At 42.5% G+C, this 24,249-nt stretch overlaps 1 protein-coding gene across 2 annotated transcripts; it reads right to left on the bottom strand.

Moving 5' to 3' along the window:
* Positions 1 to 5,716: 5,716 nt before the first annotated feature.
* On the bottom strand, positions 5,717 to 24,225 carry GMPPA (GDP-mannose pyrophosphorylase A). 2 transcript variants are annotated; one of them, XM_039354412.1, is made up of 13 exons: positions 21,966 to 24,225; positions 20,744 to 20,841; positions 20,490 to 20,593; positions 18,012 to 18,204; positions 17,754 to 17,813; positions 17,438 to 17,568; positions 17,295 to 17,309; positions 16,894 to 17,028; positions 15,500 to 15,597; positions 14,816 to 14,862; positions 13,900 to 13,992; positions 9,766 to 9,934; positions 5,717 to 9,589 (listed from the first exon to the last, which is right to left on the bottom strand). In XM_039354412.1, the coding sequence occupies exons 1-13, from the start codon at positions 22,003 to 22,005 to the stop codon at positions 9,489 to 9,491; spliced, it is 1,284 nt and encodes a 427-aa protein (XP_039210346.1). In that variant the 5' UTR covers positions 22,006 to 24,225; the 3' UTR covers positions 5,717 to 9,488. The 2 variants fall into 2 exon arrangements, with proteins under 2 accessions (XP_039210346.1, XP_039210347.1); XM_039354413.1 differs by lacking the exon at positions 17,295 to 17,309 and having other exon boundaries at positions 21,966 to 24,222.
* Positions 24,226 to 24,249: the final 24 nt, after the last annotated feature.

A 24,249-nucleotide genomic window follows, 5' to 3' on the forward strand; every position in this document is an offset into this window, starting at 1 on the left:
CTTTTTACAGTATATTCAGGCAAGAACACATACATACATACATACATACATACATACATACATACATACATACATACATACATACATACATAGTTACTTTCTATAGGATAGCTGGTTTTAGTTAAAGATGGTAACTCTGGTAGAGTGGGGAAGCTGGCCCTTGCTCACAAGATAGGAATGTTTGATAGATTAAAAGATCAACTTTCCACCTACTCTTCGTGGGGGGGGGGAGGAATCTTCCAGACAAATACTGCAAAGGTAAATTGAGATGGCTGAGTGCTGACCCAATCACGCCACCAATAATTTTTTAAACATTGCTTTGGCAAAAAAAAAAAAACCCTGCTGGAAAAGAAGAGAGCCAAGCCAAGCTTATTCCCCAAGTTTCCTTACTTGGGGAAAGGACTGATGTGATTGTCTGACTGTTCCCTCAACCATTTTGGCGGGAAAGATGCTAGTCTCCCAATGGCAGATGATGGTAAAGGTTTCATTCATGCACACAAGAGAAGCATGGCTGGAATCTCATTCTGGCTTGACAATCACTACGGTTGAATAACTTAGGTATGCAGATGGAACAGTAAGACTACATTCTGCTTTTTTATTTAACAACTCAAACATCAAGACAAAACCTCCCTAAGATTCATCTTTTGTTGCTTCATTGATATTTAATAGAGTTGAAAATGGCTTCATCTGAAAAATTGACGTCACGAAAAAGAGCTTTGAAAAGTCTTACCTTGAAAAGTCTTGTTCAAAATTTGGTCATATTTATTTATTGAATTAACAATATTTTTCTTAATGAATTGCCTTCCTTTGTACAATAAAAAGAAAGAAAACATTGTAACAGGATTTTTAAAAAATTATCCTTATGATCATATAGGTGAGCATGTGAATGCTTCACAGAACTGAAGGGCTGCTTCGTTTCAACGAAGAGGTTTCTTGTGAAGCAATGCATATGAGCCAGTGAAATCCCTTTGCTTCTGAAAGGGAATGTTACTTTTTTTGGGGGGGGGGGGGATATCTCTTCTGAGGAATGAATTGCCCACCAAAAATCCCAGAAGGAACATCAACCAACTTGTCAGAGGAAAGCATTTTTGCCCATTCAGTTATAATGCTCTCCCAAGCACTTTCCTGTATTTAATTTTTCAGAATTCCCTACTTTATTTGCTTTTCAATAAGTATCAGTTAATCTGACATGATAGTCTTTAAAACATATCCAACTTTCCAGTTTTAGGATTCCTTGCCTAGCATCATCTGATAAAAGAAAAAGAAGCTATAGAAAGTAGGTGAAAGTTATACAAATTTACCTCTTTCACTCTACTTTTTTGTTGTAGTTCAGAAAAAGTGGTCCTTCCTTCCTTCCTTCTTTCCTTCCCTCCTTCCTTCCTTCCTTCCTCACACTCCAGAAGATGACACTATAAGGCCAGAATATAAACCTTCCATATGGTTGGCAGTGACATGAGATTCACCCACAGATTAAATTGATGAAACAGTTCTCTTCTGCACTGTTTTTATTGAGAAAGATAAATTAGCTCCTTCATATGTATTAGAGCTCCAGTGTCTTTAGCAGCTTCTCGAAATGTTGAAATTTGAGACTGCAGTTTTCCCTAACAGATGCACAATACTGGAAAAGTTTCCCATCCTTGCTTTTTCCTACAGCTCTTGGACATAGCAAGGTAGTTCAATTATGCAGCAATATGTCATGTTATGCCATTCAGTTCCCAGTACAGAGACAATGTCAGGAGGCAGACACTGACTCAGAACTGGACTGATGGTTTCTTGCAACCTAATGTGATTTTCTTGAGTTATGTTTACACAGGAGAGGGTGGAGGGAGGGAGGGAGAGAGAGAGAGACAGAGAGAAAGAGAGGGAGAGGGAGAGAGGGAGATGGAGACAGAGAGAGGGGGAGAAGGAGAGGGAGGGAGAGGGAGATGGAGACGGGGAGGGGGAGGGAAAGAGGGAGGGGGAGAGGGACAGAGAGAGGGAGAGAGATGGAGACAGAGACAGGGAGGAGAGGGAGAGGGACGGAGACAGAGGCAGGGGAGGGGGAGGGAGGGAGGGGGAGAGGGAGAGAGAGAGAGAGATATTATGTGTTATACACAAGGGGAAATCCAAGGAAAGGAAGAAGAAATCCTGCTTGGAGTAATAATCCTCTATTCAAAATCATGCATTGTTACCCCTGATCCTATCCTAAATTCCTACAATTCCCCTATCCCATTACAAATCAACATTATTCCCCCCCCCCTAACAACTTTCTTTATAATGGTTGGTTATAAAAGGGGAGGGCAAATGCCAAGACCTTTATGCGGTTGTGGCCAAAGAATTCAAATTTTGTCTTAACATTTTAAAGTGTTTTTATTTCAAAATGTTTCAGCCTTACCAAGGTTTTTTCCTGCAAATTTAGACAATGACTGTTGAGGTTGGAGAAAGGGTTTCCTTCTGAAAATTTTTCCATGCAGATCACTGTGGGAGAAGCAACAACTGGTGGACGACCACCCCACTGCTAGCTTTTTAGCAGGTTGTTCCTGTGATGTATGAGTTCTGTTTTTGCTGATACAATCAGTTTGGGGGCAATTCTGGTAGATGTTTTTCTCAGTCTTCAATCTATTGTCCTAAAGTCAGTGAAGAAACTGAAGCAGCAAAGAGGCTGGATGTTTCAGCAAGACAAGTATTTACACTGTACCTCCAAATCAACCATGAAGTACAAGAAAGATAAGGGCATGCAAGAGGAACTAAGAATCCCAAAGGTGCTTTTTCAAAAGGCAGCTGGATTTTGCTTTTCCTTGAAGATGTTTCACTTCCAAGAAACTTCTTCAGTTCTGACTGATGATAACTGAGAATCCCCATAGGGCCTAAGAATATTTCTGAGCTAGGCAAGTTCTGCAAGGAAGAGTTGGAAAAAAAAACCCAGAGCAAGACTAGAATGACTCTCGCCTAGAAATACAAATCATTCGGAAATTATTGTTGTTTCTGCAAAAGGAAAGTGGTGACCGTCGAAGTGTCGCAACTTCTGTACCTGCTGTATTCACTGGGGTTTTTTTTCACCATTAAATGCACAAAAACCATCAACTATGCATTCAAATTTACAGATAGATATTAATTTTGCTCAGTGGAAAAGTTGTGTGAGCTTCTGTTCACTCAGGGAGTCAGTGGAATATACAAATCAATAAGGTTTACATAAACTTTTACATACAATGGTGTGTGTGTGTGTGTGTGTGTGTGTGTGTGTGTGTGTCTACCTGTCTGTGTTTCTGTGTGTAAAACTCGTATCCATTTCAGAAACTGCCCCCTTCTCCCCCACAGTGGAAAGAAGTGAGTGGAGGAAAATACAGTTGTTGGCAACTTTCCTTCCCTTATTCCTCTACCCTCTTTCTAGGTTTTGTTTTCACAGAAAGCAAAGACAAAGCTGTTGGTTTTATTTGAAGACTATTATTGTTCGTTTATTTTTATTTCGCCCAGCTTCTTTGCAAATGCCCTTGCTGGTTGGTTCTTTTTTTCAAGATGCTGGCAAATTGCCCCATCTTGATGGACTCTGGAATGAGCCATGGACTTAACTCTCTGTAAATATGCCTGGGACCAGAGTGCTGCTTTTCTTTTTATTAATGGACATGGCCAATTCTAAACACAGTAGCTGAAGCTATTCCCTCCTCCCCACCACCCGCCCCCATGCACTGTGCAGAATTTATCAACTCTGCATTTCATTATGCACTCTCCCACTGTTATAAGATCCCCATGGAACTCCTTACAATCTGCTTTAGATTTAACTATGTTGAATAATTTATCATCTGCAAATTTTGCTACATCCCTGTTCAATCCCTTTTCCAAGTCATTAATGAATGTGTTAAAAAAGTGCAGGTCCCATTATAGATCTCTGAGGCTCCCTACGGTTTATCTCTCTCTGCTGTGCAAATTGACCATTTATGCCTGCCTTCTATTTCCTATAATTCAGCCACTTGCTTATCCACAAAAGGATGTCTCCGCTTATACCAGAACGACTTAACCTGATACAGGGGCCTCTGATGGTGGACTTTATAGCCTGCTTTATGAAAAGTCTAATTATACACATCTTTGCTCATGTATTCACTGACATTCTCTCAAGCGTTCAGCAAAGTTCTGAGCCACGTTCACCTCATTTCAACCCCGCTCTTTCCTCACTTGCTAGATTTTGCACCTGGAAATCAGTTTATATTAGTTTATAAAAATAATTGCTATTCCCTCCAGGGTTGGCCTACCTAGATAAGGCTTGGCCTGATTATCAGAAGCACCCAGAGAGCCTGGTGGGCAAACAAGCCATTTGCCACATGGCCAGAGCTCAGAGCAGAGAAAGACTTGCCCACCCCAGCTCAATCCCCGGCATTTTATTTAATTCCTCCCCACCCTGAGCCTTAGCAGTGTGTTAAGTACTTTATAATCCCCCTCCCCTCCAGATTCACAGTCCAGCATTTTATAGAAGCCTGCATTTTAGGGAAGATAAAATTCATAATTCCATCAGCAGGGCAGTAGTGGCCAAGGATTAAAGCAGGCCAGCTGTCGAATAGGGCAGGGGTGGGCACTCATGAGATGATAGGAAAAGGATCAGATGGGGCTCGGGGAGGGTCAAAGGCCAAACTCACAACCAAGGACCCAAAGGCTCTGTCTGGGCAATGGGTGCAAGTAGGTCAACAGCTGCATTAGTCATTTCTGTCAAAATGCCTCTATCAGAAATAAAGGGGGAGGCGGCCTCAACCAAGATACCCATAATGTTATCATTTGTTCAAGAGTTTGGAGCACCCTTCCTACACTTTCTCCTGCCAACAACTACACTCCCTAACAATTACCCTGCAAGGTAGGTTGGGCTGAGAGTGCGACTGACCCAAATTCACCCAGTGATTTCTATGCAACCTGAAGCTGGCTCTCCCCGATGTCTGTCGACTTCATTACTGCTGATTAAATTTAGGCATTCGTATTGTTCCTTCTTATATATTTAGTTATTATACTGAATGGCCTGCGAACAATTCTAATGATCAGAATGTGGATGAGGTAGGCTTGCATGTTATGTTCAAGATGGCTATTAGTGACAGGAATCATTCAGAAACTGGTTCCCAGTTAACGTTTTGAGGATGGGATTTCTGAGGGCGAATGGCAGGCCGAAGGCAGCTCTGTGTATGAAGTGGAGCTGATGATTGTGGCTGAAAAGAGGGGCCGATGGGTAGATCAACTCCTTTAACCATCTCTGGTCAAAGAACGGACTCAAGATCTCCCAAGCTGCACTTCATATGGTTGCTTCTCATATGGAGCCTACACAGTAGGGGTTTCTGGAGCATGGGAAAACCAGGAGCACAAGGGAATTTGTCACATTTGCTCCATCCACAATCAGAGCCTTTCAGAGGACACCAAGCTTGCGCTTCCTTCGCTAATCACTTTTGGACATTGGCTATTAATTCTCTAAATAAGTTGGACACTTTCAAAATGACAAGGCTGAAACACCGAGTGCCTTCAATTCTTAATATAAGAAAGCGAAACTATCTTCATAAGCTTTAAGAATTTAAAATAAACAACAAAAATCAAGATAGGTTTTTTTGCTATAGAACGTTTTAAGCGGACTAAAAGCTCAGAACAAAATTAGAATATTTGATTTTGAATATTAAGATTTCAAAATTAATTTTTAAAAAATAAATGCACTTTTATGGGAGAGAAAAAATTAGTTTTGATATTGGAGACATAACAAGGTGACAAGTTCGGAGACATTTTTGAGGAATTGCGTCAGGACCTTTAATCAATAATGTCAGCTGTGTTGTGTGTTCTTAGGAACTGTTTGTTCCCAGAAGAATTTGTTACAGAAAAAGATTTACAGCAATATTTATCTGAAAGCAACATGGACAACAATTTGTCATTACACATACAAAAAAAATTGGATGAGGCTTTAAAAATTAATAGGAAATAAACATGCCAATCCCCAAGAGCAATTGGAAAAAAAATTCTTGCTAGACCTATAAAAGAGGCTTGTTAACATCTTGAAAAAAAATAGAGACAAGGATCAATAATCTAAATGGACTAAAGAGTAAGATTATTTTACGCAAATGGAAGGAACACAAACTTGGTTTATTTGATCAGGGTTAAAATGGGACATGTTATTTGGGGTGGGGTTTTTTGGGGGGAATTTGCTGACATTTGGACTGGAAAAATGTTGTGTATTGAATTTGCTTACAATTGACATAGCGCTTAGGCCTTTTCCCCTATACCAGTGTTTCTCAACCTTGACAATTTTAAGGCATGTGGACTTCAACTGTTGAAGTTGAAGTCCACATGTCTTAAAATTGTCAAGGTTGAGAAACACTGCCCTATACTGTAGTCATTTTATGTAATCTGATAGTATTTAAATTGCTTTGTATTGAATGGTCATTTTACTTAAAATAAATTTCTGTGAGCTTGTTCTTCTTAAAGGAGAATTTGTCCCTCTTGCTATCTTAAGTATCAATCTTTTCTTCATAGTAGGATACTGAGACCACTTATGCCTTCTAAATGTGCATCTGCTGTTAAGATTTGAGATATGGTGAGAATTATATCTGCTAATTAATGTTATCACTTTAGGGCAGTTTGGATTTTTTGCTAATACCCAGATTGGAGATGTTACTTATTGGATTTACCTATAATTAAGAGTTATGGAATGAGGTATTTTGTATCTGCTAATTAAGAGGAGGTGAAGAAATAATGAAATTGTTTATACTTGTCATGATTAAAATGGGAAATCACTTAAGGGTTTTTTAACATTTAATATTTTTTTTGCCTTCTTGCACCTTTTATTCTATTTTTTTCTTTTCCTTTTTAGTTTGTATTATTTTTTTTACTATTGTAATTAAAATATCCTTAATAAAATAATTAAAAAAAATGTTTTGAGGGTCACATTCTATTTTGATAAGGCCAAAGTTAAAGTAGCTAAGTATGTAGGTGTCATGTGTATGAATGCATCCAGAAACAATCAATAGCATTATTTGCATTTCCATGTCCTCTGCATGTCTACTCAGAAGTAAAAGCCAGGGCAGCCAGAAAAGGTCTGCAAACATATTCAGAAGTCTTACTAGCTTCAGTGTGATTTCCAGTGAAGCAAGTTGTAACCTCTTTGTAGAAAGTAAACAAAAAACAAACCCTCAATGAATTATAAGCCACAGGTCTTTGCATCATTCCTTCTCCAATTTTTCCATCTAGTACAAATCCATCTATGAACCTTCTATTTTCTTAGAGAAAGTTTGGAGATATTGCTACTCAAACGATACAATCTATTTAGAGGTGAATCCAATTAAGTTGGATTATTATCACATAAGAGAGTGGCAGGATTTCTGCTTTCTTAAACAGAATTAAATAACATGAGCAGAATCAGAAAGCGCTGATTATATTTACAACTCTGATGCAGCTCTTGTAAAAAAAAAAAAAAAGCATCCTTCACCACTATCTCCCCTTCTAACAACTGGCTTTGCAACAAAGCATCCTCGAGAATAACACATTGATAATGTGTGACTAATGCTGCAGGCATCAAACCCTTCCCAAGGATTGCTAGGCTCATTTGCCATATCGGCCTATTCTATTTCTAGTCATTACTTAAGCTCTGAGGCCTCAGAGGCAAATAGAAGGCAAATAGGAACCTCATTTGAATTGAGCCCGACTCCATCATGGGCTCCAGATAGCAGAAACTGCATTTCCTATGGGATGTTTTTTGACATCCCAGTCTAGGCTTCCCAGGCACTTTCCAGGACTAACCAGACACGACCTTGCTCAGCTTCAGAGCCCAAATGATATCAGAGGGTACTGCAGATTGGGGGAGGGGAGCAATGAAAGATTACAGGAAGCAATTAGCTAAACTTGCCAATTTACCATTATCGGGTTCCCTTTGCCATTAACCAACTACAAAGAAAATCATGCTTCCAATAGCAGGAGAAAGATAAATCCTCTTTTGATAAATGGGTATCCAATGATCACGCCAGGGGCTCCCTAGTGGGACTCGAAGAAAAACCAGCAGAGATGGATCAGCACAAACCTGATCAAGGGACAGGTATTGATTTCAGCTGTTTGGGACCCAGGATTCTGTAGTTTGCTGCAAAACATCACTTTGAAAAATGCCACCTCAGAACATTTGGGCTGGTCAGGGGGCTTCAATTAGCTTATTACAGGGACTCAAAAAAGCCAGTCAACATTTGGTTAGATTTAACCCAGAAAGCCCTGAAGGTACAGAGTTAAACTAAGCTCCCCCATCAGCCATGACTTTGAACATGATGAGAGTTAAACCAGGGTGACCATTCATTCATATTCTCACTGCTAGCACCGAGATGATAACATGGAGAATCCTTGCAAAAACAGGGTTTTTCTAGGCGTGGTTGTTTTAACTTTTCTGCTTACAACATGGACTCGACTCCATCATGGGCTCCAGATAGCAGAAACTGCTTACAACATGGATAACACAGGGTGGGGAGGAAAGAGAGATATATTTCTCCCCACCATCTATGTTTTTCAAAGGATATTTTTCTCCAAATAATAATTGAAAAAGAAGACAGCTAGATGCATTGCATTTGCAGCCTCAGTTCTTTTATGGAAAGGTAAAACTGATGGGTAAGGATTTCTTTCTCCAGGGCCACGAATGAAAGTCGGGCACCAAATGAATCTAACTGCAATGTGGTTCTGTGTTGGGAGTCCCTATCTGTTTCCTTTCCCAAAAGCCTCTGAATAGTAGCAGCTCTTGTTCCAGGCCCTATGGGAAGCCATTCCATTCACTGGGATGGAGGTAATACCACCCAAAGCTTTCCACAATATATGTTTATTATTGGTGATTTCTTACCACCACTTTCTCATTCATTTCAAAGTTTCAAATTGTATTAGAACAGGGAAACAAATCAGTTCCTCCACCTTGTAAACAACCAGAGGCAGACAGAGGTCTGGCATCTGGCAATTTCTTTAGTGCACAAGTTCACAAGGCTGGGGGGGGCGGAGGGGGGGAAGGGGACACTACATGGAAGGGAAGGGAGAATTACAGGTCTTTCTGCCATGTGAGCTGCAGTACTTGATCTGAAGTACTTGATCTGAAGTTGCCCCTAACTCTGTTTCATAGGTGGCATGAGGAATGGAGCTCTTGGGACTGATGGGATTTAACTGGAGGATGAACAAAGGCATCTGGGAGCCACAGAAGCCTGCAGAGATGCGTCCTCTCAGCTACACACCTTTCTGTGTCAATGGCCTTTAGTGAGGTAAAGTTCAGGCAGGCCTCTTCCTTGGAGAGGTTTACTGGCAATCAAGTCACGGGGAGAGGGGGCAAGTCAACTTCTTCCAGCCTAGAAAGAGGCTCATATTCATATTCCCATTCCCTGAAAAAGCCCAGAAGAACATTGCAGATGACACCAAAGCCGTAGATCTTGGCCTACCCAGATTGAATGAGGCTTGAGAGTTTAAGTCTGATGGTCACAAATTACATTATTATGACACTCTTGAACTTTCTGTCTGGAAGTCACCAGTGGTGAAGTCATGGCTCATTAAAGAATGATCTGATTCTTGAAGCTACGACTGAGTTCCTTGTGAGGAAGCACGATGGAGTTCAGGATGACCACTTCAGCGGGAATGGTCACATTGCATCCTGTTGGCGGGGTGGGGTGGGGTGGGGTGGGGTGGGGTGGGGGGAGAGGTTTCAAAAGGATTAGCTCAGAAAGCAGGCTGGGGAGGAGCTGTAATCCCACAAGGGACTCCTGCTTAAAAAGGCAGGAAGGTCCCAACTGTTTATTGGGGAAGGGAGAAACAGGATACAAAACTTACCCAGAATAGTGATAGATGGAGTCAGACGGCCATCTCGGAAGAGTGTCTCGCTGTTGATCTTGGCATAGGGATCATTTGGATTGGGATCACTGGGGGTACCCTCTACACGAGCCCAGCGTCCAATGGTGCTGTCCCAGCCGACAATGCTGTTGAGCACACACGTGTGATCCTATGGAAAAGAGAGTGGGGCATTCTATGGGGAGTCAGCCACACATTGCCCAGAGCTGCCAAAGTTCAGGTCTCCCACAAATCAAGCGCACCACAGCCCCTGCAATTTCTTTCCTTTTTGAAAGAACTGCAAATAACCGAAGCTTCCCAGGAAAGGCTACATCCCATGAAATTTCAGTGAACTTGTAGAAGAAAGAAAATTAAAAATTGGCTCCTTCCCAGCACTTGGGGCATTTTAAAATGAATGCCTTATGTTACTGAACCACAGACTTTTGCTAGGTCCAATACAGATTATCCTTGGATGTTGAAAAAGCAGTGCAAGGAGCAACTCTCCAACAATTCAGTCCATGCATTTAACAAGAAACAGGCAAAAAGGACAGAGGCCACAGGGGAAGAAAAAGGAGGAAAGACTTAGTTCTTTGATACATTTGCAGTTATCAGGCAACTGGGAAGCAATTCAGCCTTTATGAATGCCCCCCCCCCCACTGCCTGTGAAAAAGAGATTCCCGCCTCCGAAAGTGCAGTAGCAGACATTTTAAGGGCTTCAGTTCATTTCCTAAGACCCTACATCTGATCCAGAGAATTGTAGGCCACAGAACCTGGGCCACAAGTACATAGCCCCACAGGAGATAGGCAGCAAAATAATAAGTACCAATAGTAATAGGCTTCTTGGATACAATCCCAAAACAACTGGAGCACCACTTGGACACCATTGGCATTGACAAATTCACCATCAATCTATTGCAAAAGGTGGCCTTATTAGGAACTGCTTCCATCCTGCGACGATATCTGTAATGCTATCAATTCAAATATCTACGTCTGCCTATCCCAAGTCCTTGGTAAGGACTCGATAGATAGACAAAAATGCCAAATCCAGTTGAACATCTGGCTGACTGTGCAATGATCGATGATGATGATGATGATGATAATCTGTTAGCTTTGAAGAGAACCAACAAATGTCTTTGTTCATTCAGTACAGTACTCTTATAAACATTTACAGCACAGTAGCACCACCTGCTGGGCAGTAGAAAAATATGAAAAGCAAATAATCTGTGCAAATCCACAGTGGAATAGGACAACTTGCCACAGACAACTCACTGCGGGACAACTCATTGCAGGACAATTTATATCATTGTAACTCTTGTCCTGCAGTGAGTTGTCCTGGCTGTAGTGAGTTGCCTGTGGCAAATTGGCTGTGGTGAGTTGGCCTCAGCAAATTGTCATATAACCCTCTAGATCAGTGTTTCTCAACCTTGACAATTTTAAGGCATGTGGACTTCAACTCCTAGAATTCCACAGCCAGCAATGCTGGCTGTGGAATTCTGGGAGTTGAAGTCCACATGCCTTAAAATTGTCAAGGTTGAGAAACACTGCTCTAGATGACTTGTTATGAAAACCTGTTAGATATAGCATTAATCCCAATGTAACATTCCCATGTGATACAAGGCAAGATTATCATTGTGTTACTTCATTAATATCCTATCTTTTCTCTGAGTTTTCAGAGTACCGTAGGTTGTGATTCTCTCTTCATTTGTTCTTTTGAATAAGATTCCTCTCATTATGTGTTAACAACTCGTAGGTTGGACCAAGAAATAGGAACTGGCCAAAAGGCACCCAGCAGGTTTTATGGCTGAACGAGATTTGAACTAAGGTCTCCATGATTCCAGGCCATATTTTCAATGCTATATTATATTGATTCTATGTATAGACCTGTCCAATTATAGTGGATTTCATCAATTCCAGGCAACATTGCTTATGGTTAGGAATGACAACAGTTGCATCCATTACAAATTGTCCTTGCTTACTGACACTAACTAGGACCAAGAACTCCATTACTAAGTGATGTGATCATGAGATGCAGGGTCACGTGACCATGCCAGCCTATGAAAGCAGTTCTGGCAGTCCCAAGAGGCATTATTAGGCAAATCCTGTGCAGCTGCAGCATCCCACAGTCATGTGATCACCTTCTGTGACTTCCTGCCAGCTTCCCCATTGACTTTGTTTGTCAGACGCCAGCAGTGAAGGACCCAAATGGCAAATATGTGATTGTGGGATGATGTGACACTGTAACTGCGAGGCAGCTAACAGTACCTGATCGCAATCATATTTAACTATAGGAATGCGGTGATAACAGCAACTACTGTAGGACAGGTCATAAGTGTCCCTCATCCAATTCAGCTGTTGTTGCTGAATGAATGGATGTTAAAGGAGGATGATCAGGCTTGTAGTAGTACTCTGAGCAAAGCTGTGATCAAGAGTCTGGTGCAAAGCCTCTTATTTATTAAATGTATTAATTTTTTATGCCTCCAATCTCCTCTATAAGGTGGCTCTGGGCAGCTTACAAAACAAAAAATAATAATTAAAATATTAAAACTACACAGATTTAAGATGACAAAAACTAAACTAAAACCAGAACTGAGAGAGGGACGGGACAACTATGCTCAGGAGGCATTTTTGTTGAGCCACCCTCAGTGCTTCCAGGTGGGAGCATCTGCACAGGCAGCATCTCAAAGTAAAATGTTCCAGCACTCGCAACACCATTTCACTCAACATCTAACATACAGGTCGGCAACCTGCGGCTCCGGAGCCACATGCGGCTCTTTGAGCCTTCCCCAGTGGCTCCCAGCCTCCTCTGCCATTTGCAGAGAGAGACAGAGACAGAGAGAAGCAATTGCGCTTCCCTGCTTCTCTCTGTCTCTCTCTCTGTCTCTCTCTCTCTGTGTTTGTGTTTGTTTGTGTGTGTGTGTAAAAGAGAGTGCACTCACAGTGTTCTCCGAGGAGCTGAAAAGCTTATTGGGCAGAGCTCCTTCCTTTGCTGCATCTCTGCAGGAAGCAGGAAGGGCAGGAGAGAGCTAGCTAGCCCAGCTATGCTGACTCAGGAATTCTGAGAGTTGAAGTCCATGAGTCATAAAAGAGCCGAGATTGCCTACCCCTGAGCTTGTTGGAGAACAGCTTGAAGCCAGCTTGCCAGGTGAGCAGCAGATAGGAGAGAGGGAGACAGGGGGAGAGAGAAAGAGAAAGAGGAAAGAGAGAGAAAGAAAAAGAGTGGGGGAAGAGGACTGGCAGACCAAGGGCAGATAGAGAGAGAGGAAGGGAGAGAGAGACAGAGACAGAGAGACCCTTTTGACATCTAAAATGAAGTAACACTGCATATATCCTTTTTTACCTGTGTGTGTGTGTGTGTGTGTGTGTGTGTGTGTGTGTGTGTATACACATATACATACACACACACACACACACCTATAATAAAGGTAAAAAAGAATATATGCAGTGTTATCTTCATTTTAGATATCAAAAGGGTTTTGCGGCTCCTAGTGTTTTGTTTTCGGTGGGAAATGGGTCCAAGTGGCTCTTTGAGTGTTTTGAGTTGCCTACCCCTGATCTAACATATAAAGTGGGAGATGATGGATTATCTTTCCCCCCATTTCTTAAACGGGACGCATGGAGAGGAAATGAAAGTGGGGAAATGAAATTGCACTGTCTCAGAGAAGACAGGAGCTTTGTTTAATAATAGACATGCTTTTCTTTTTTATTGTTTCGTAAGTAATCCAGTATCTAAAGAACCCCAGAAGAACGCTCACTAATAAAACACACTAATATATTTTTTTTAAAGCATCAATGGGGCAACGCTTCTATAATTAGTGAAGACACGGCTATAGGTTAAGTAAGAATTAGACTGAGGAGGGTTGCCGTATGCTAAATAAATAAATAAATAAGGGATAAGGATTTAATTTTCCATAGATGACATGCCGTTATTTGACTTGCAGGAAGTTTATGGGATGCCCAGCAACAAGGATATAAAATGACTGCATAAATATCAATCCTAAAAATGCAAGTCATGCACATGCTAGGTCAGGGGTAGACAACCTCGGCTCTTTTATGACTCATGGACTTCAACTCCCAGAATTCCTGAGTCAGCATAGCTGTGCTAGGTTATGGCCCATAGGATTTTCAGACAATACCTACCTGGAGAGATGCTCCATGCAGAATGATGGATTCACGTACTCGCACTCCTGCACCAATGGTCACTCCTTTCCCAATTGAGACCTTGGGGCCCAGCTACAGGAAAAAGCCAAGGGAGAGATGCCGGTGGTCACTGACCTGGCAGGCAAGAGTCCCTCCTTAGCCCCCAGACTTCTTCTGTCCTCAGGGGCAAAGACAAGGACTGGATGGAACAGACTCTAAAACCCAGCCCTGCCCCACACCTGCTAAAGTGAGGGTGGTGAGGGGGATTCTTTTTAAGAAGTCTCTAAGTGTCAGCTGAGGCTTAGCCCTCCCCCCACCTTTAAACCCTCTACCAGTGCTTTTTAAAATCCTATTCTTGGGAGGGGAAAAGGGAGGGGAAAGGAAAGACCAGTCATCACTTCCTGTCAGCACTCTGAGGTAATCCAGACAAGAAACCAAAACCAGGAGTACTAATACCTTTATTGTGGATCTGGCCAGTCTGAAAGCACTTCTTCCTTTCCCTCCCTTTACTTTCCAGAGGAAGCTCCCTTCTGAGGCTCTTTCCCTGCCTCTGTTCCTTCTGTGAGCTGAGATAGCTTTGGTCTGAGTTTGCCTACACTCCTTTTCCTCCTGTCTGCCAAGGTTATTCTCGCAGCCTATTACACACACACCTTCCCGCCCCAATCCCCTCAAAGCATCCTTCCCTTAATACTGCAATTAAGCTTGAGGGGAAAGAACTAATTTGTTTATAGCATGCAAGCATACACAGGTGTAAATAACCTATTTGTGCACAGGGGAGGAAGGGAGGGAGGGGGGAAATGGCAGGCCTACCCTATAGCCCTGGCTCTGGCCCTGCTCATGCCCACCAAGACACTGTGACCCTGGGTCCTCATTCTTTTGTGGGAAGCAGCAGGTATCACCCAACCCACAGACTTACCACAGCACTGGCATCCACCGAGGCCGTTGGATGAATATAGACATTCTCTGTATGGAAAAGCAGCAGCAATTATTTCTGCTCTCCTCTCTCCTCTGTGAGACATTTCCATTCTTCTGAAGGCTTTGCTAGAGGAGGTCACCTGCTTTACAATGTGGACTTTCCAGCTCTAGCACTGAGTTATTTCGTGATCCCTGGACACACACCTCTCAACATCACTTCTGAATGCCTTTCCCCACACAGGGCTCAGCTGCTAAAATTACCTCACAACTGAAACTTGTGGCAAAGCAAGGAAGGTTCTTGCCAGAATACTTGAGATTTTGGAACCAATTATATGGGGAAAGCAAGACAAGTCCCCAACTTAGGTAAAAAAAAAAAACACTTTCAAAAACATTTCGTCCAAAACAATCCTAACAACAACAATGTAGTATTAATAAATGAAATCCCCTCTGATTCCCCCAGGAACTGAAGAAAATATGCCAGACATTTGGAGTCCTAGGACAGATAGGATAGCTTAAGAAACTGATCTGCTATTAAGGTCTCTCCAGCAAGACATCTACAGGACTGATGGAGCTGGATGAGATGACAGTTTTACCCATAGGGACCACCAAAAGTGTGTGCCTTGTTCCTGTCAACAGAATGTATTGCTGTTTTTGCCTCACAATGTAATGTGGAAGGAGGAGATACCTCGGATGCTGGGCCCACCGGGTTGGTTCTGGGCAAGTCTCTCCGGATGACACTGGCTGTAGCAGCTCAGATAAAGACGATTGGCATAGATGGCAGAGCTGGCAAAAAGAACATGGGAGCTATTATGTTTGGCCCCCAATTCTCAAACATCACACTTTACCTGTATTGCCAGCCTCATGTAGACAAAACAAGAAATCAAATGACTCTCATCAGGAACACGTAAACACACACACACACACTCAATTATAAGAAAATGACATCTACCTGGCACGGTATCCATATTTACATTCAAAAATTCAGATTTTCTTTCTTTTTTGCTGGGGTCCTGCCATTTCTCTGACAAGCCACAGATCTAAACCTGATGGATGCTAACCTACAAAACCAAGGCTTCACTTAAAGCAGTGTTTCTCAACCTTGACCATTTTAAGGCATGTGGACTTCAACTCCCAGAATTCCACAGCCAGCAATGCTGGCTGTGGAATTCTGGGAGTTGAAGTCCACATGCCTTAAAATGGTCAAGGTTGAGAAACACTGACTTAAAGTGATGCACATCTTAATTAATTTGGATACTCTTCCTTTTCTACAGACGATTTAGACAAGAAGAAGCAAGACAGAGATTTACAGGGGCTCTACAGTCCATGAAACAAAATGAGCAGCCAGGCTCATAGTCTCTCATTTGCTCTGACTTGTTACTTCAAACAAAGTGAATGGTTTCTCTTACCACTGCGACACATATTTTTCATAGTGCATTCTGAAGTCTCTCCCTCATTTGCATTATCTGCATGTTTGCTCAAGGAAGAAATAGTCAAGTTTTATACAACCCAAAGTCATACAAGACAGCTGAGTCAACCTGTGTTCACAGATACACTCAGCTCCAATTTGCAACCACTGCCTGTCCACTAAATGGGCCACTGAATACAGGGAATCCTTAACTGATAACTACAATTAGGACCAGAATTTCTATTGCTGGGCAAGGTGGTCGTTAAGTAAGTCACACCCAATTTTTACAACTTTTTTTTTTTTGCCATAGTTGTTAAGCAAATCACTGCAAAGGTTAACTGAATCGTGCAGTTGTTAAGCAAATCCAGCTTCCTCCATTAACTTTGCTTATTGGAAGCCAGTTGGGAAGGTTACAAATGACAAACACGTGACCCCAGAACACTGCAGCCATTGTAAATACATGCCCGTTGCCAAGCACCTGAATTATGACCACGTAAGGGTGGGGATACTGTGTCGGTTATAAATGCAGGGACTGGTTTAAGCCACTGTTTTCAGTACCATTGCAAACTTCAAATGGTTGCTAAATGAATGGTTATAAGTTGAGGACGACCATGTACGAGTCTGGCAACTGCTACCACCTTGGGTGTCAAATAAAGCCCCTCCCTCTTCCTCACCCAGCAGATTTGATCTGGCTCCAGAACCCTTCTGTTCTGTAGGCAAAGAGGCGTCCCTGCCCAGCAAGGCCTGTAAAGATGTCTTGCTCCAGTCGGATGGCTTCAGCCCTCTGCCAACCGTTTGTGCTCTCCTCTCTGTGGGAATGAGACAAAGACAAGCTGAGGGGCAGCATGTTGCTTCCTAGAAAAAGAGGTAGAGAGTACATATCCAACCAGAAAACGAAGGTCTCAAGCCATAGGAAGAATGAATCTGGGAGCAGCACAACTTCCTCCAGCAACTGGGAAACTGATAAAAAAAACCCTAGATTTCTATCTAGTGTCTAAGTTCTATGGAACCGAAAAGAACATCAATGACTCTTGAAAAATGCACATGCAGGATGAAGGGAGAGATGGACACTTACCCAAGGTATGAATACCTGCATGAGGGCAAAGGTTGGCAGGAGGAGGAGATGAACAGAAAGAGAGAGAGAGAGATGGTAGATGAGTGACCTGCCGTTATGCAGAGCAGGAAGGACCCAAACATAACGCTGGAAAGGACACTCACAAGAGCAGCTCCTGCTGGTTACGTTGGAAGACTTCCCCAATGTGATGGAAGATGGCTGGGGTAAATAGGTAGATGCCACAGTTGATGAGCTCGCTCACAAAAGTGCTGGGCTTCTCCACATAGTGCAAGACCTGCAAAAGGGGACGTAGGTGGAAGTGACAAGAGCCTTGTCAATGCTGTGCACGGTGCTGAAAAAGATTCCTGAGAGGAAACCTGGGATCTGGCAAGCAGAAGGCAGGCCTTCTCTTTTCGGCTCACTAGTGGGTCCTCCTTCTCAGACCTCCCCCCCCTTCTGCCTGGCTTCCTACCTTCATACCTCGTGTGTGTCAGCATTTGCCACAATACAGCCATAGTTCAGAGACTGCTTCCTATTGGCCTGCAGAAAAGAAGATTGGCATGGATGCACTGAGGGGACAGACACACTTGAAACTTCTGGAAGGTTTCAAAAGAAGATCTTAAGAAGGGCCCAGGCTCTCGTGCCTGGTGCCCTGGGACTCCCCAGTTAACTGAGCCTCTGTCTCCCAACCACTCCCTCATGACTGACCCAGTTTGGGAAGGCAGGGCTGTCTCCTACCGTGGTGCCCAGCATGAGGAAGCTGTCAGAACTGCCACGCTGACGATGGAAGGCAAGCATCTCTTCGAGAGGGAATTCAGAGCAGACATCAGCATTGAGCACAAAGAAGGCTGCAGGGTTACCTGAAAGGATCTGGTCACGGAAGTGGTAGATACCCCCACCTGTGCCAAGCGCTGCATATTCCTGGAGATACCTACAGAAATTAGAAATTAGACGGCCATTGGAGCCTCCTACTTCCAAATAGTGGAAGCTTATAGGCTGACTAATAATGGAAGCTTATAGACTGACTACTTTTTATTTCAGGATAATCGTTCAAATACTACATCTATTTCATCCAACATGAGGCACAGTTAGGGAAAATTACATATGGATACATCCAAAGGAATGAAAAACTTGGAATCAACTGGTAAAACAGAATTCAGCTCCTGAGAGTGATCGGGCCTAGCATATCTGGAAGGACCTAAGACAAGACAGATTGAATTACAGCTCAGATGTTTGCAAATATGATAACAATGTATTGGCCAATGCAACAGGGCATTTTTTTAAAAGGCCAGTATCTGAGTGACGGATAGCACTGGATCTGCTTTTACATTTTTCTTTTCAATAACCACTGGCCACCTTAAAATAATACAAGACATTCGTGAGAGAGGTGGACTCAAGGTACCGAATTTGAAACTGTACTATGATGCAGTGGTTTTAACATTAATTAGTGATTGGGTTAATCTAACAAATGTAGAAATACTCCTCCTGGAGGGCTGGGATTTACTTTTTGGATGGCATGCCTATTTAATTTTTAATAAAAAAGTTGATAGGGTTTTTAAATCTCATATTATAAGGATTTCTTTATTTCAGGTTTGGAGGAAATATTATAGAAGTGATTTTAAAATTCCATTATGGGTTATACCTGGGCATGCGATAGAGGGGATAAGGAGAGGAGTTAAGATGGATGGTGTTTCTTATTCACAACTACTTAGATGGGATGGTAAAAATTGGCAGTTAAAATCTTTGGAAAATCTAACACAAGAAAATATTAAATATTCATGGTTTCAGTATAGACCAGTGGTTCTCAACCTGTGGGTCGGGACCCCATTTGGGGTCGAATGACCATTTCACGGGGGTCGCCAAACCATGCTGTCCGCCATTTTTTTCCCTTTTCCCTAGCTGTCCTACTCCCTCTTATTGGTGGCCACACCCACTTGGGGGTCACCACAACATGGAGAACTGTATTATGGGGTCACGGCATTAGAAAGGTTGAGAATCACTGATATAGACAAATAGTGGATAGATGGAAGTTGGACTGTAATGTGGGTTTACTTAGAGAAGATGAAAATTTTCTTAAACAAGTAAAAGACCAAAGACGAACTCATATCAAGAGAATTTATGGGATGCTAGTAGAATTGGATTCAGAGGCAGAATTAATTAAAGATTGTATGATTAAATGGGCACAAAATTTTGGTGAACCAGTTTTATTAGATACTTGGGAAACTATTTGGGTGAGAAATGTTAAATTTACACAAGCCCAGAATTTAAGGGAGAATTTTTATAAAATGTTTTATAGATGGCACCTTGATCCACAAAAAATGTCTCGTATGTATCCTGACTTACAGCCTAAATGTTGGAGATGTGGATGTTTGGATGCTCCCTACTATCATATCTGGTGGTCGTGTAAAAATATAAAAGCTTTTTGGATTAAGATATGGTGGAATATTCAAAGAATTTTTAGAAGGAGGGTAAAATTTACACCACAATTATTTTTGTTAGGTATTGTTACTGATTGTGATACTAAAGAGATTATATTGATGTTAAATTTAATTACAGCCGCAAGGCTGTTAGTAGGGCAATGTTGGAAGAAGGAATCTTTGCCTACTTTGCAAGAGTGGTTTTTTAAAGTTTCTTATCTGGCGGAAATGGCAAAGATTTCGGCTTTCTTGAAGGATCAATCGCAGGAGAAGTATTTTGCGGTATGGAAAAAATGGATAGATTTTATACAATATAAGTTGGATATTAAAAAATACTATTTAGTTTTTCAATAACTTATATTTAAAATTTAAAATATTTTATAGATTTTATTCTTTTTCTTTTTATATATATATTTTCTTTTATCTTTCTCTTTTTTCTTTTTCTTTAGTCTTTTTTATTTTATTTTATTTTATTTTTTAAGTATTATTTTTCTGGTATTTATGTTTTTTTTATATACATATATTATCGTTAATTATCTTATAGTTTGTTTAATTAATGTATTCAGTATTTAGATTTACTCATGGTTTATATATATATATATATATATATATATATATATATATATATATTTAGATTATTTGAAGAAATCTTAATTAAGCCTATGTTCAGCTCTGGGAAGGTCGGGAGAGGGAATGGGAGGGTCGGGGAGGTTTGGGGATGGGTTGTTTTGTTTTTGTAAAATTTTAAAAACTTAATAAATATTTACAATAAAAAAAAAAATAACCACTGGCCACCCACCTGATTGGGATTTTGAACTCTTGCTGGGCAGACACCAGGAAGTGGTTGAGTGCCTCATTAGGTTGATAGAAGCCAATCAGAAGAATCTCCTTCATGTTGGGTACCTGTTAGAAATGGCAGGAAAAGCATCAGGCATAGCTGACTTCACTTTCCTGCTTGCTTCATTGCCGGACTATGTTTTGTTTAAGGTAAGGCAACAAACTGACAGGTGCTGCCCTGCCCTTCCAAGTTTAATCTGAATAAACCCCCCTTACCTTAGTGCATGCCTCAATGTGATGCTGTATCATGGGTACCCCTGCCACTGGAAACAAGGGTTTGGGCACTTCAAAGGACAAGGGCCGGAAGCGGGTCCCTGAAAAAGCAAGACAACGCTAGAATCAGGAGCCAACTCTGCCCAGAATTTGCCCTTCTTTTGGTCTGGCAATCTTCTGCCAGAAGCAGAGAATAGACAGTAAAACACAAAAGGGATTACAAAGTGTTATAAGAGGGAAAGGCATCATTGCTAAAAAAATATATATGCATCTTTTAGGGCAGTATTTCTCAACCTTGACAATTTTAAGGCATGTGGACTTCAACTCCCAGAATTCCACAGCCAGCATTGCTTAAAATTGTCAAGGTTGAGAAACACTATTTTAGGCAGTCCTCAAAAGAAGCATGGCCAGGATTGTGGAAATCAGTTCTGCACTCCACAGATTGCCCAGCATTTTAGGGAGCCCATTAACCAAGGGGAGCCTATCCAGTACGACTGTGAAGAAGGGTTAAAGACGCTGGGAATGTTTAGCCTGGAACAGAGAAGGTTCAGGGGAGACATTACAGCCATCTAAAGCAGTGGTTCTCAACCTGTGGGTCGGGACCCCATTTGGGGTCGAATGACCATTTCACGGGGGTCGCCAAACCACACTGTCCGCCATTTTTTTCCCTTTTCCCCAGCTGTCCTACTCCCTTTTATTGGTGGCCACACCCATTTGGGGGTCACCACAACATGGGGAACTGTATTATGGGGTCACGGCATTAGAAAGGTTGAGAACCACTGATCTAAAGGGAGGTCCTTCCGAAGAAGAGGCCCGGCTATGCTGGACAGGAGGAAAATCAGGGGTTAATAGTAATAATAATAAAGTTGGTCCAACCCCCTGCTCAGGCAGGACACGCAATACCATTTCAGACAAATGGCTGTCCAGTCTCTTCTTAAAACCTTCCAGTGTTGGAGCATTCATAGCTGCTGGAGGCAGGTTGTTCCACTGATTAAGGATTGGGAGGGCAGAAGTCAGCTAAGGGTTAAGTATACTCTTACACGTAAAAGCTATTGGCTAAAGAAACACGTGAAACCCGCACATCGTAGGCTCGCTTTTTGGGGGGGCTGGGGAAGAGATTTCAGCAAATTGTGGGCTCGCTTTTATTTCTGCAAAGGGGCTGCTCTACCGCCTCCAGCCCAAATGGGCATCAGCTTCCGGACGATGTCAAGGGGTATCAGCTCACCTTTCTGGGGACCCCCGATTAGGATCACGGCTTTCAGCATGGCCCTCTTGGGTCTGGGCGGTGGAGAACACGGTGTCAGATAGGCTCCTCGGCACTATCCCTAGGACAAGACCCCGAGGCGAGATCTCCCCGCTGGAACACGGCCTTCTGCTTCCGAGCACGTGAGAATGCCACGTCACCGGTTCCACCTCCTCATGGAACTAAGGCTAAGCTCAGACTCCGGGCGGAGTCGCACCCTTAAAGTCGCAGGAGAAGAGGCGCGGAGCGGGAGAATCGGGATTCTCCAGCCGAAATGCCAGGAAAGCGCAAAGCGTCCGCATCTTTTCCCGCTCGCTGCCGCATTCCGCCTTTGCATTCACGTCCCCGCGAAGTACCGGGGCCGCGGTGCGACTCACCCCGAAGCACCTGCCACGACTCCAGAAGGCCCATAATGCAGTGCGGGCACTGGCTTCGTTCTCACTAGCCCTTTTCGGTTTTTATTCCCTGGCTTCGACTCCTGGAGACTCAAGAAACAATAAACCGGGACTAAGAAGGTTTTGCCTGTTTCTGACTTCTCATCTAGCCTGTCGATTTGGGGCTATCAGGAATAACCCTACTTAACCCTACTTAAAATGTTTTGGACCCAGCCAAGATAAGGTAGATCAGGGGTAGGCAACCTTGGCTGGCTCAGGAATTCTGGGAGCTGAAGTCCACAAGTCATAAAAGAGCCAAGGTTGCCTACCTCTGAGGTAGATGATGCCACCTGCTGTAGATTCCCGCTCAAGAGGACTGATCAGGTTGACCTGGATCAAAGATGAAAGTGTCGGATTTATTTATTTTATATGCTACCTTTATTATTTCTATAAATAACTCAGAGCCATGAACTTATCTAATTCCTTCTTCCTTCCTATTTTCCGTACAACAAGCAATAACAACCCTATGAGGTGAGTTGGGCTGAAAGTGAATGACTGTCCGAAAGCCAGATTCCGAGTGGTGCTGATTCCTGTTGCTGAACTGGGGAGCACAATGAAGAATTGCTTTTCCCTGGATTGACTTCTCAGCCTTAACAAAGTCAGAAAGACAGAATAGTTTCCAAGCATGTGCAAATGGCTTTTCCTTCCCATGTTTAGCACTGAAGACAGCTAACTGCCACGTGTGAGATTGGGGGAAACAGAAGAGGCCTGCAGCAGTTCTAGATGGGAGTCTGCTGTGTCCTTTTTCTAGGATGTTTTTGCCAAACTCTTTCACTCACACACACACACACACATCCCAATAATTTGTCCATCAGCATTCCAAGGACATTTTCAGTCCTCAATGTTCTTGGGCTACCTCGCTTCATCCCCAATTTCCCCCATTCCACTTGGAATGATGGTGAAATATTTGGGTTTCAGTGGGCTTCCTACTACAGTATTTCATGAACTGTTTGTAAGTTTTTGCGTCCAGAGAAGACTAGCTTTGAATGGATATTACAAGGCATCTAGGGTGTCATGCAAGACAGATCACGTGATGTCAAGAACCATGAAAAAAAGCTTGCAAGAGGACAAGGAACAAATGTGCTATTTTGCCTATCCTGAAATGTCAGAAATAAATTCAAGTTGCTGAGGCTAGAGCCTTCTTTAAAACCTACCTTTAGTCTTTTCCCAGCTGATTGATCTCCAAGACTTGGCAGGCTTATTTGTAATAGATCATCCATTGGCTAGTAACACAATCTAAAGTGTGTCGTGAACGTTAAATCCCACTCCGCTAAGAGTCCTGTAAAGCTTTATGAGTATGAGAGAAGTTGCTAAGTGTTTTCAGACGAGGCTTTTATTATGCAGTTATCACTTTGCAAAATCAGGATTTTCTGAGGCGTGGGAAGGGTTCACCACTGTTAACTGTATGTTCTTGGTTCTGTGCCGTCTACAGGAAATCTTTTAAGTAGGGAAAGCAGGAGTAGCTTTGCGGTGTCTTTGAATTAACAGCATTAAGAAACTATCTGTCAGGAAATCTGCTTCTGGATGCAAGTCAAAATCCTGGTTATCACTTTTAAAACTCTACATGGCTGGGGGCCAGGTTATTTGAAGGACCGCCTCCTCCTTATTGAATCTACCTGGTCCACCATGGTAAGAAGGCAGGGCATATCACGGGTCTCATAAAATAGGGATTGTCATGAAAAAGAGCCTTCTTGGTGGTGGCCCCTTCATTATGGAACATCATTCCCCCCCTGCCAAAGGGCCCCCACCCTATTTTTCCAAAAAGCCCTAAAAAGATAGTTTTGTCAGCTGGCCCAAAACCCACTGATGGAGATGGAGCCGATCAAATAGTT

Source organism: Crotalus tigris, unplaced genomic scaffold, assembly GCF_016545835.1.
Source record: "Crotalus tigris isolate CLP2741 ecotype Arizona unplaced genomic scaffold, ASM1654583v1 scf7180000018550.1270297659:1495590, whole genome shotgun sequence".
NCBI classification, from domain to species: Eukaryota; Metazoa; Chordata; class Lepidosauria; order Squamata; family Viperidae; genus Crotalus; species Crotalus tigris.

Excerpts from the sequence above, each read along its gene's own strand:
- GMPPA (XM_039354412.1), bottom strand. The coding sequence starts at position 22,005 with ATGCTGAAAGCCGTGATCCTAATCGGGGGTCCCCAGAAAG. Across the intron at positions 20,842-21,965 it reads AATCGGGGGTCCCCAGAAAG|GGACCCGCTTCCGGCCCTTG; the intron begins GTGAGCTGATAC and ends TTGCTTTTTCAG. Across the intron at positions 14,863-15,499 it reads CGGTGGGCCCAGCATCCGAG|AGAATGTCTATATTCATCCA; the intron begins GTATCTCCTCCT and ends TTTTCCATACAG.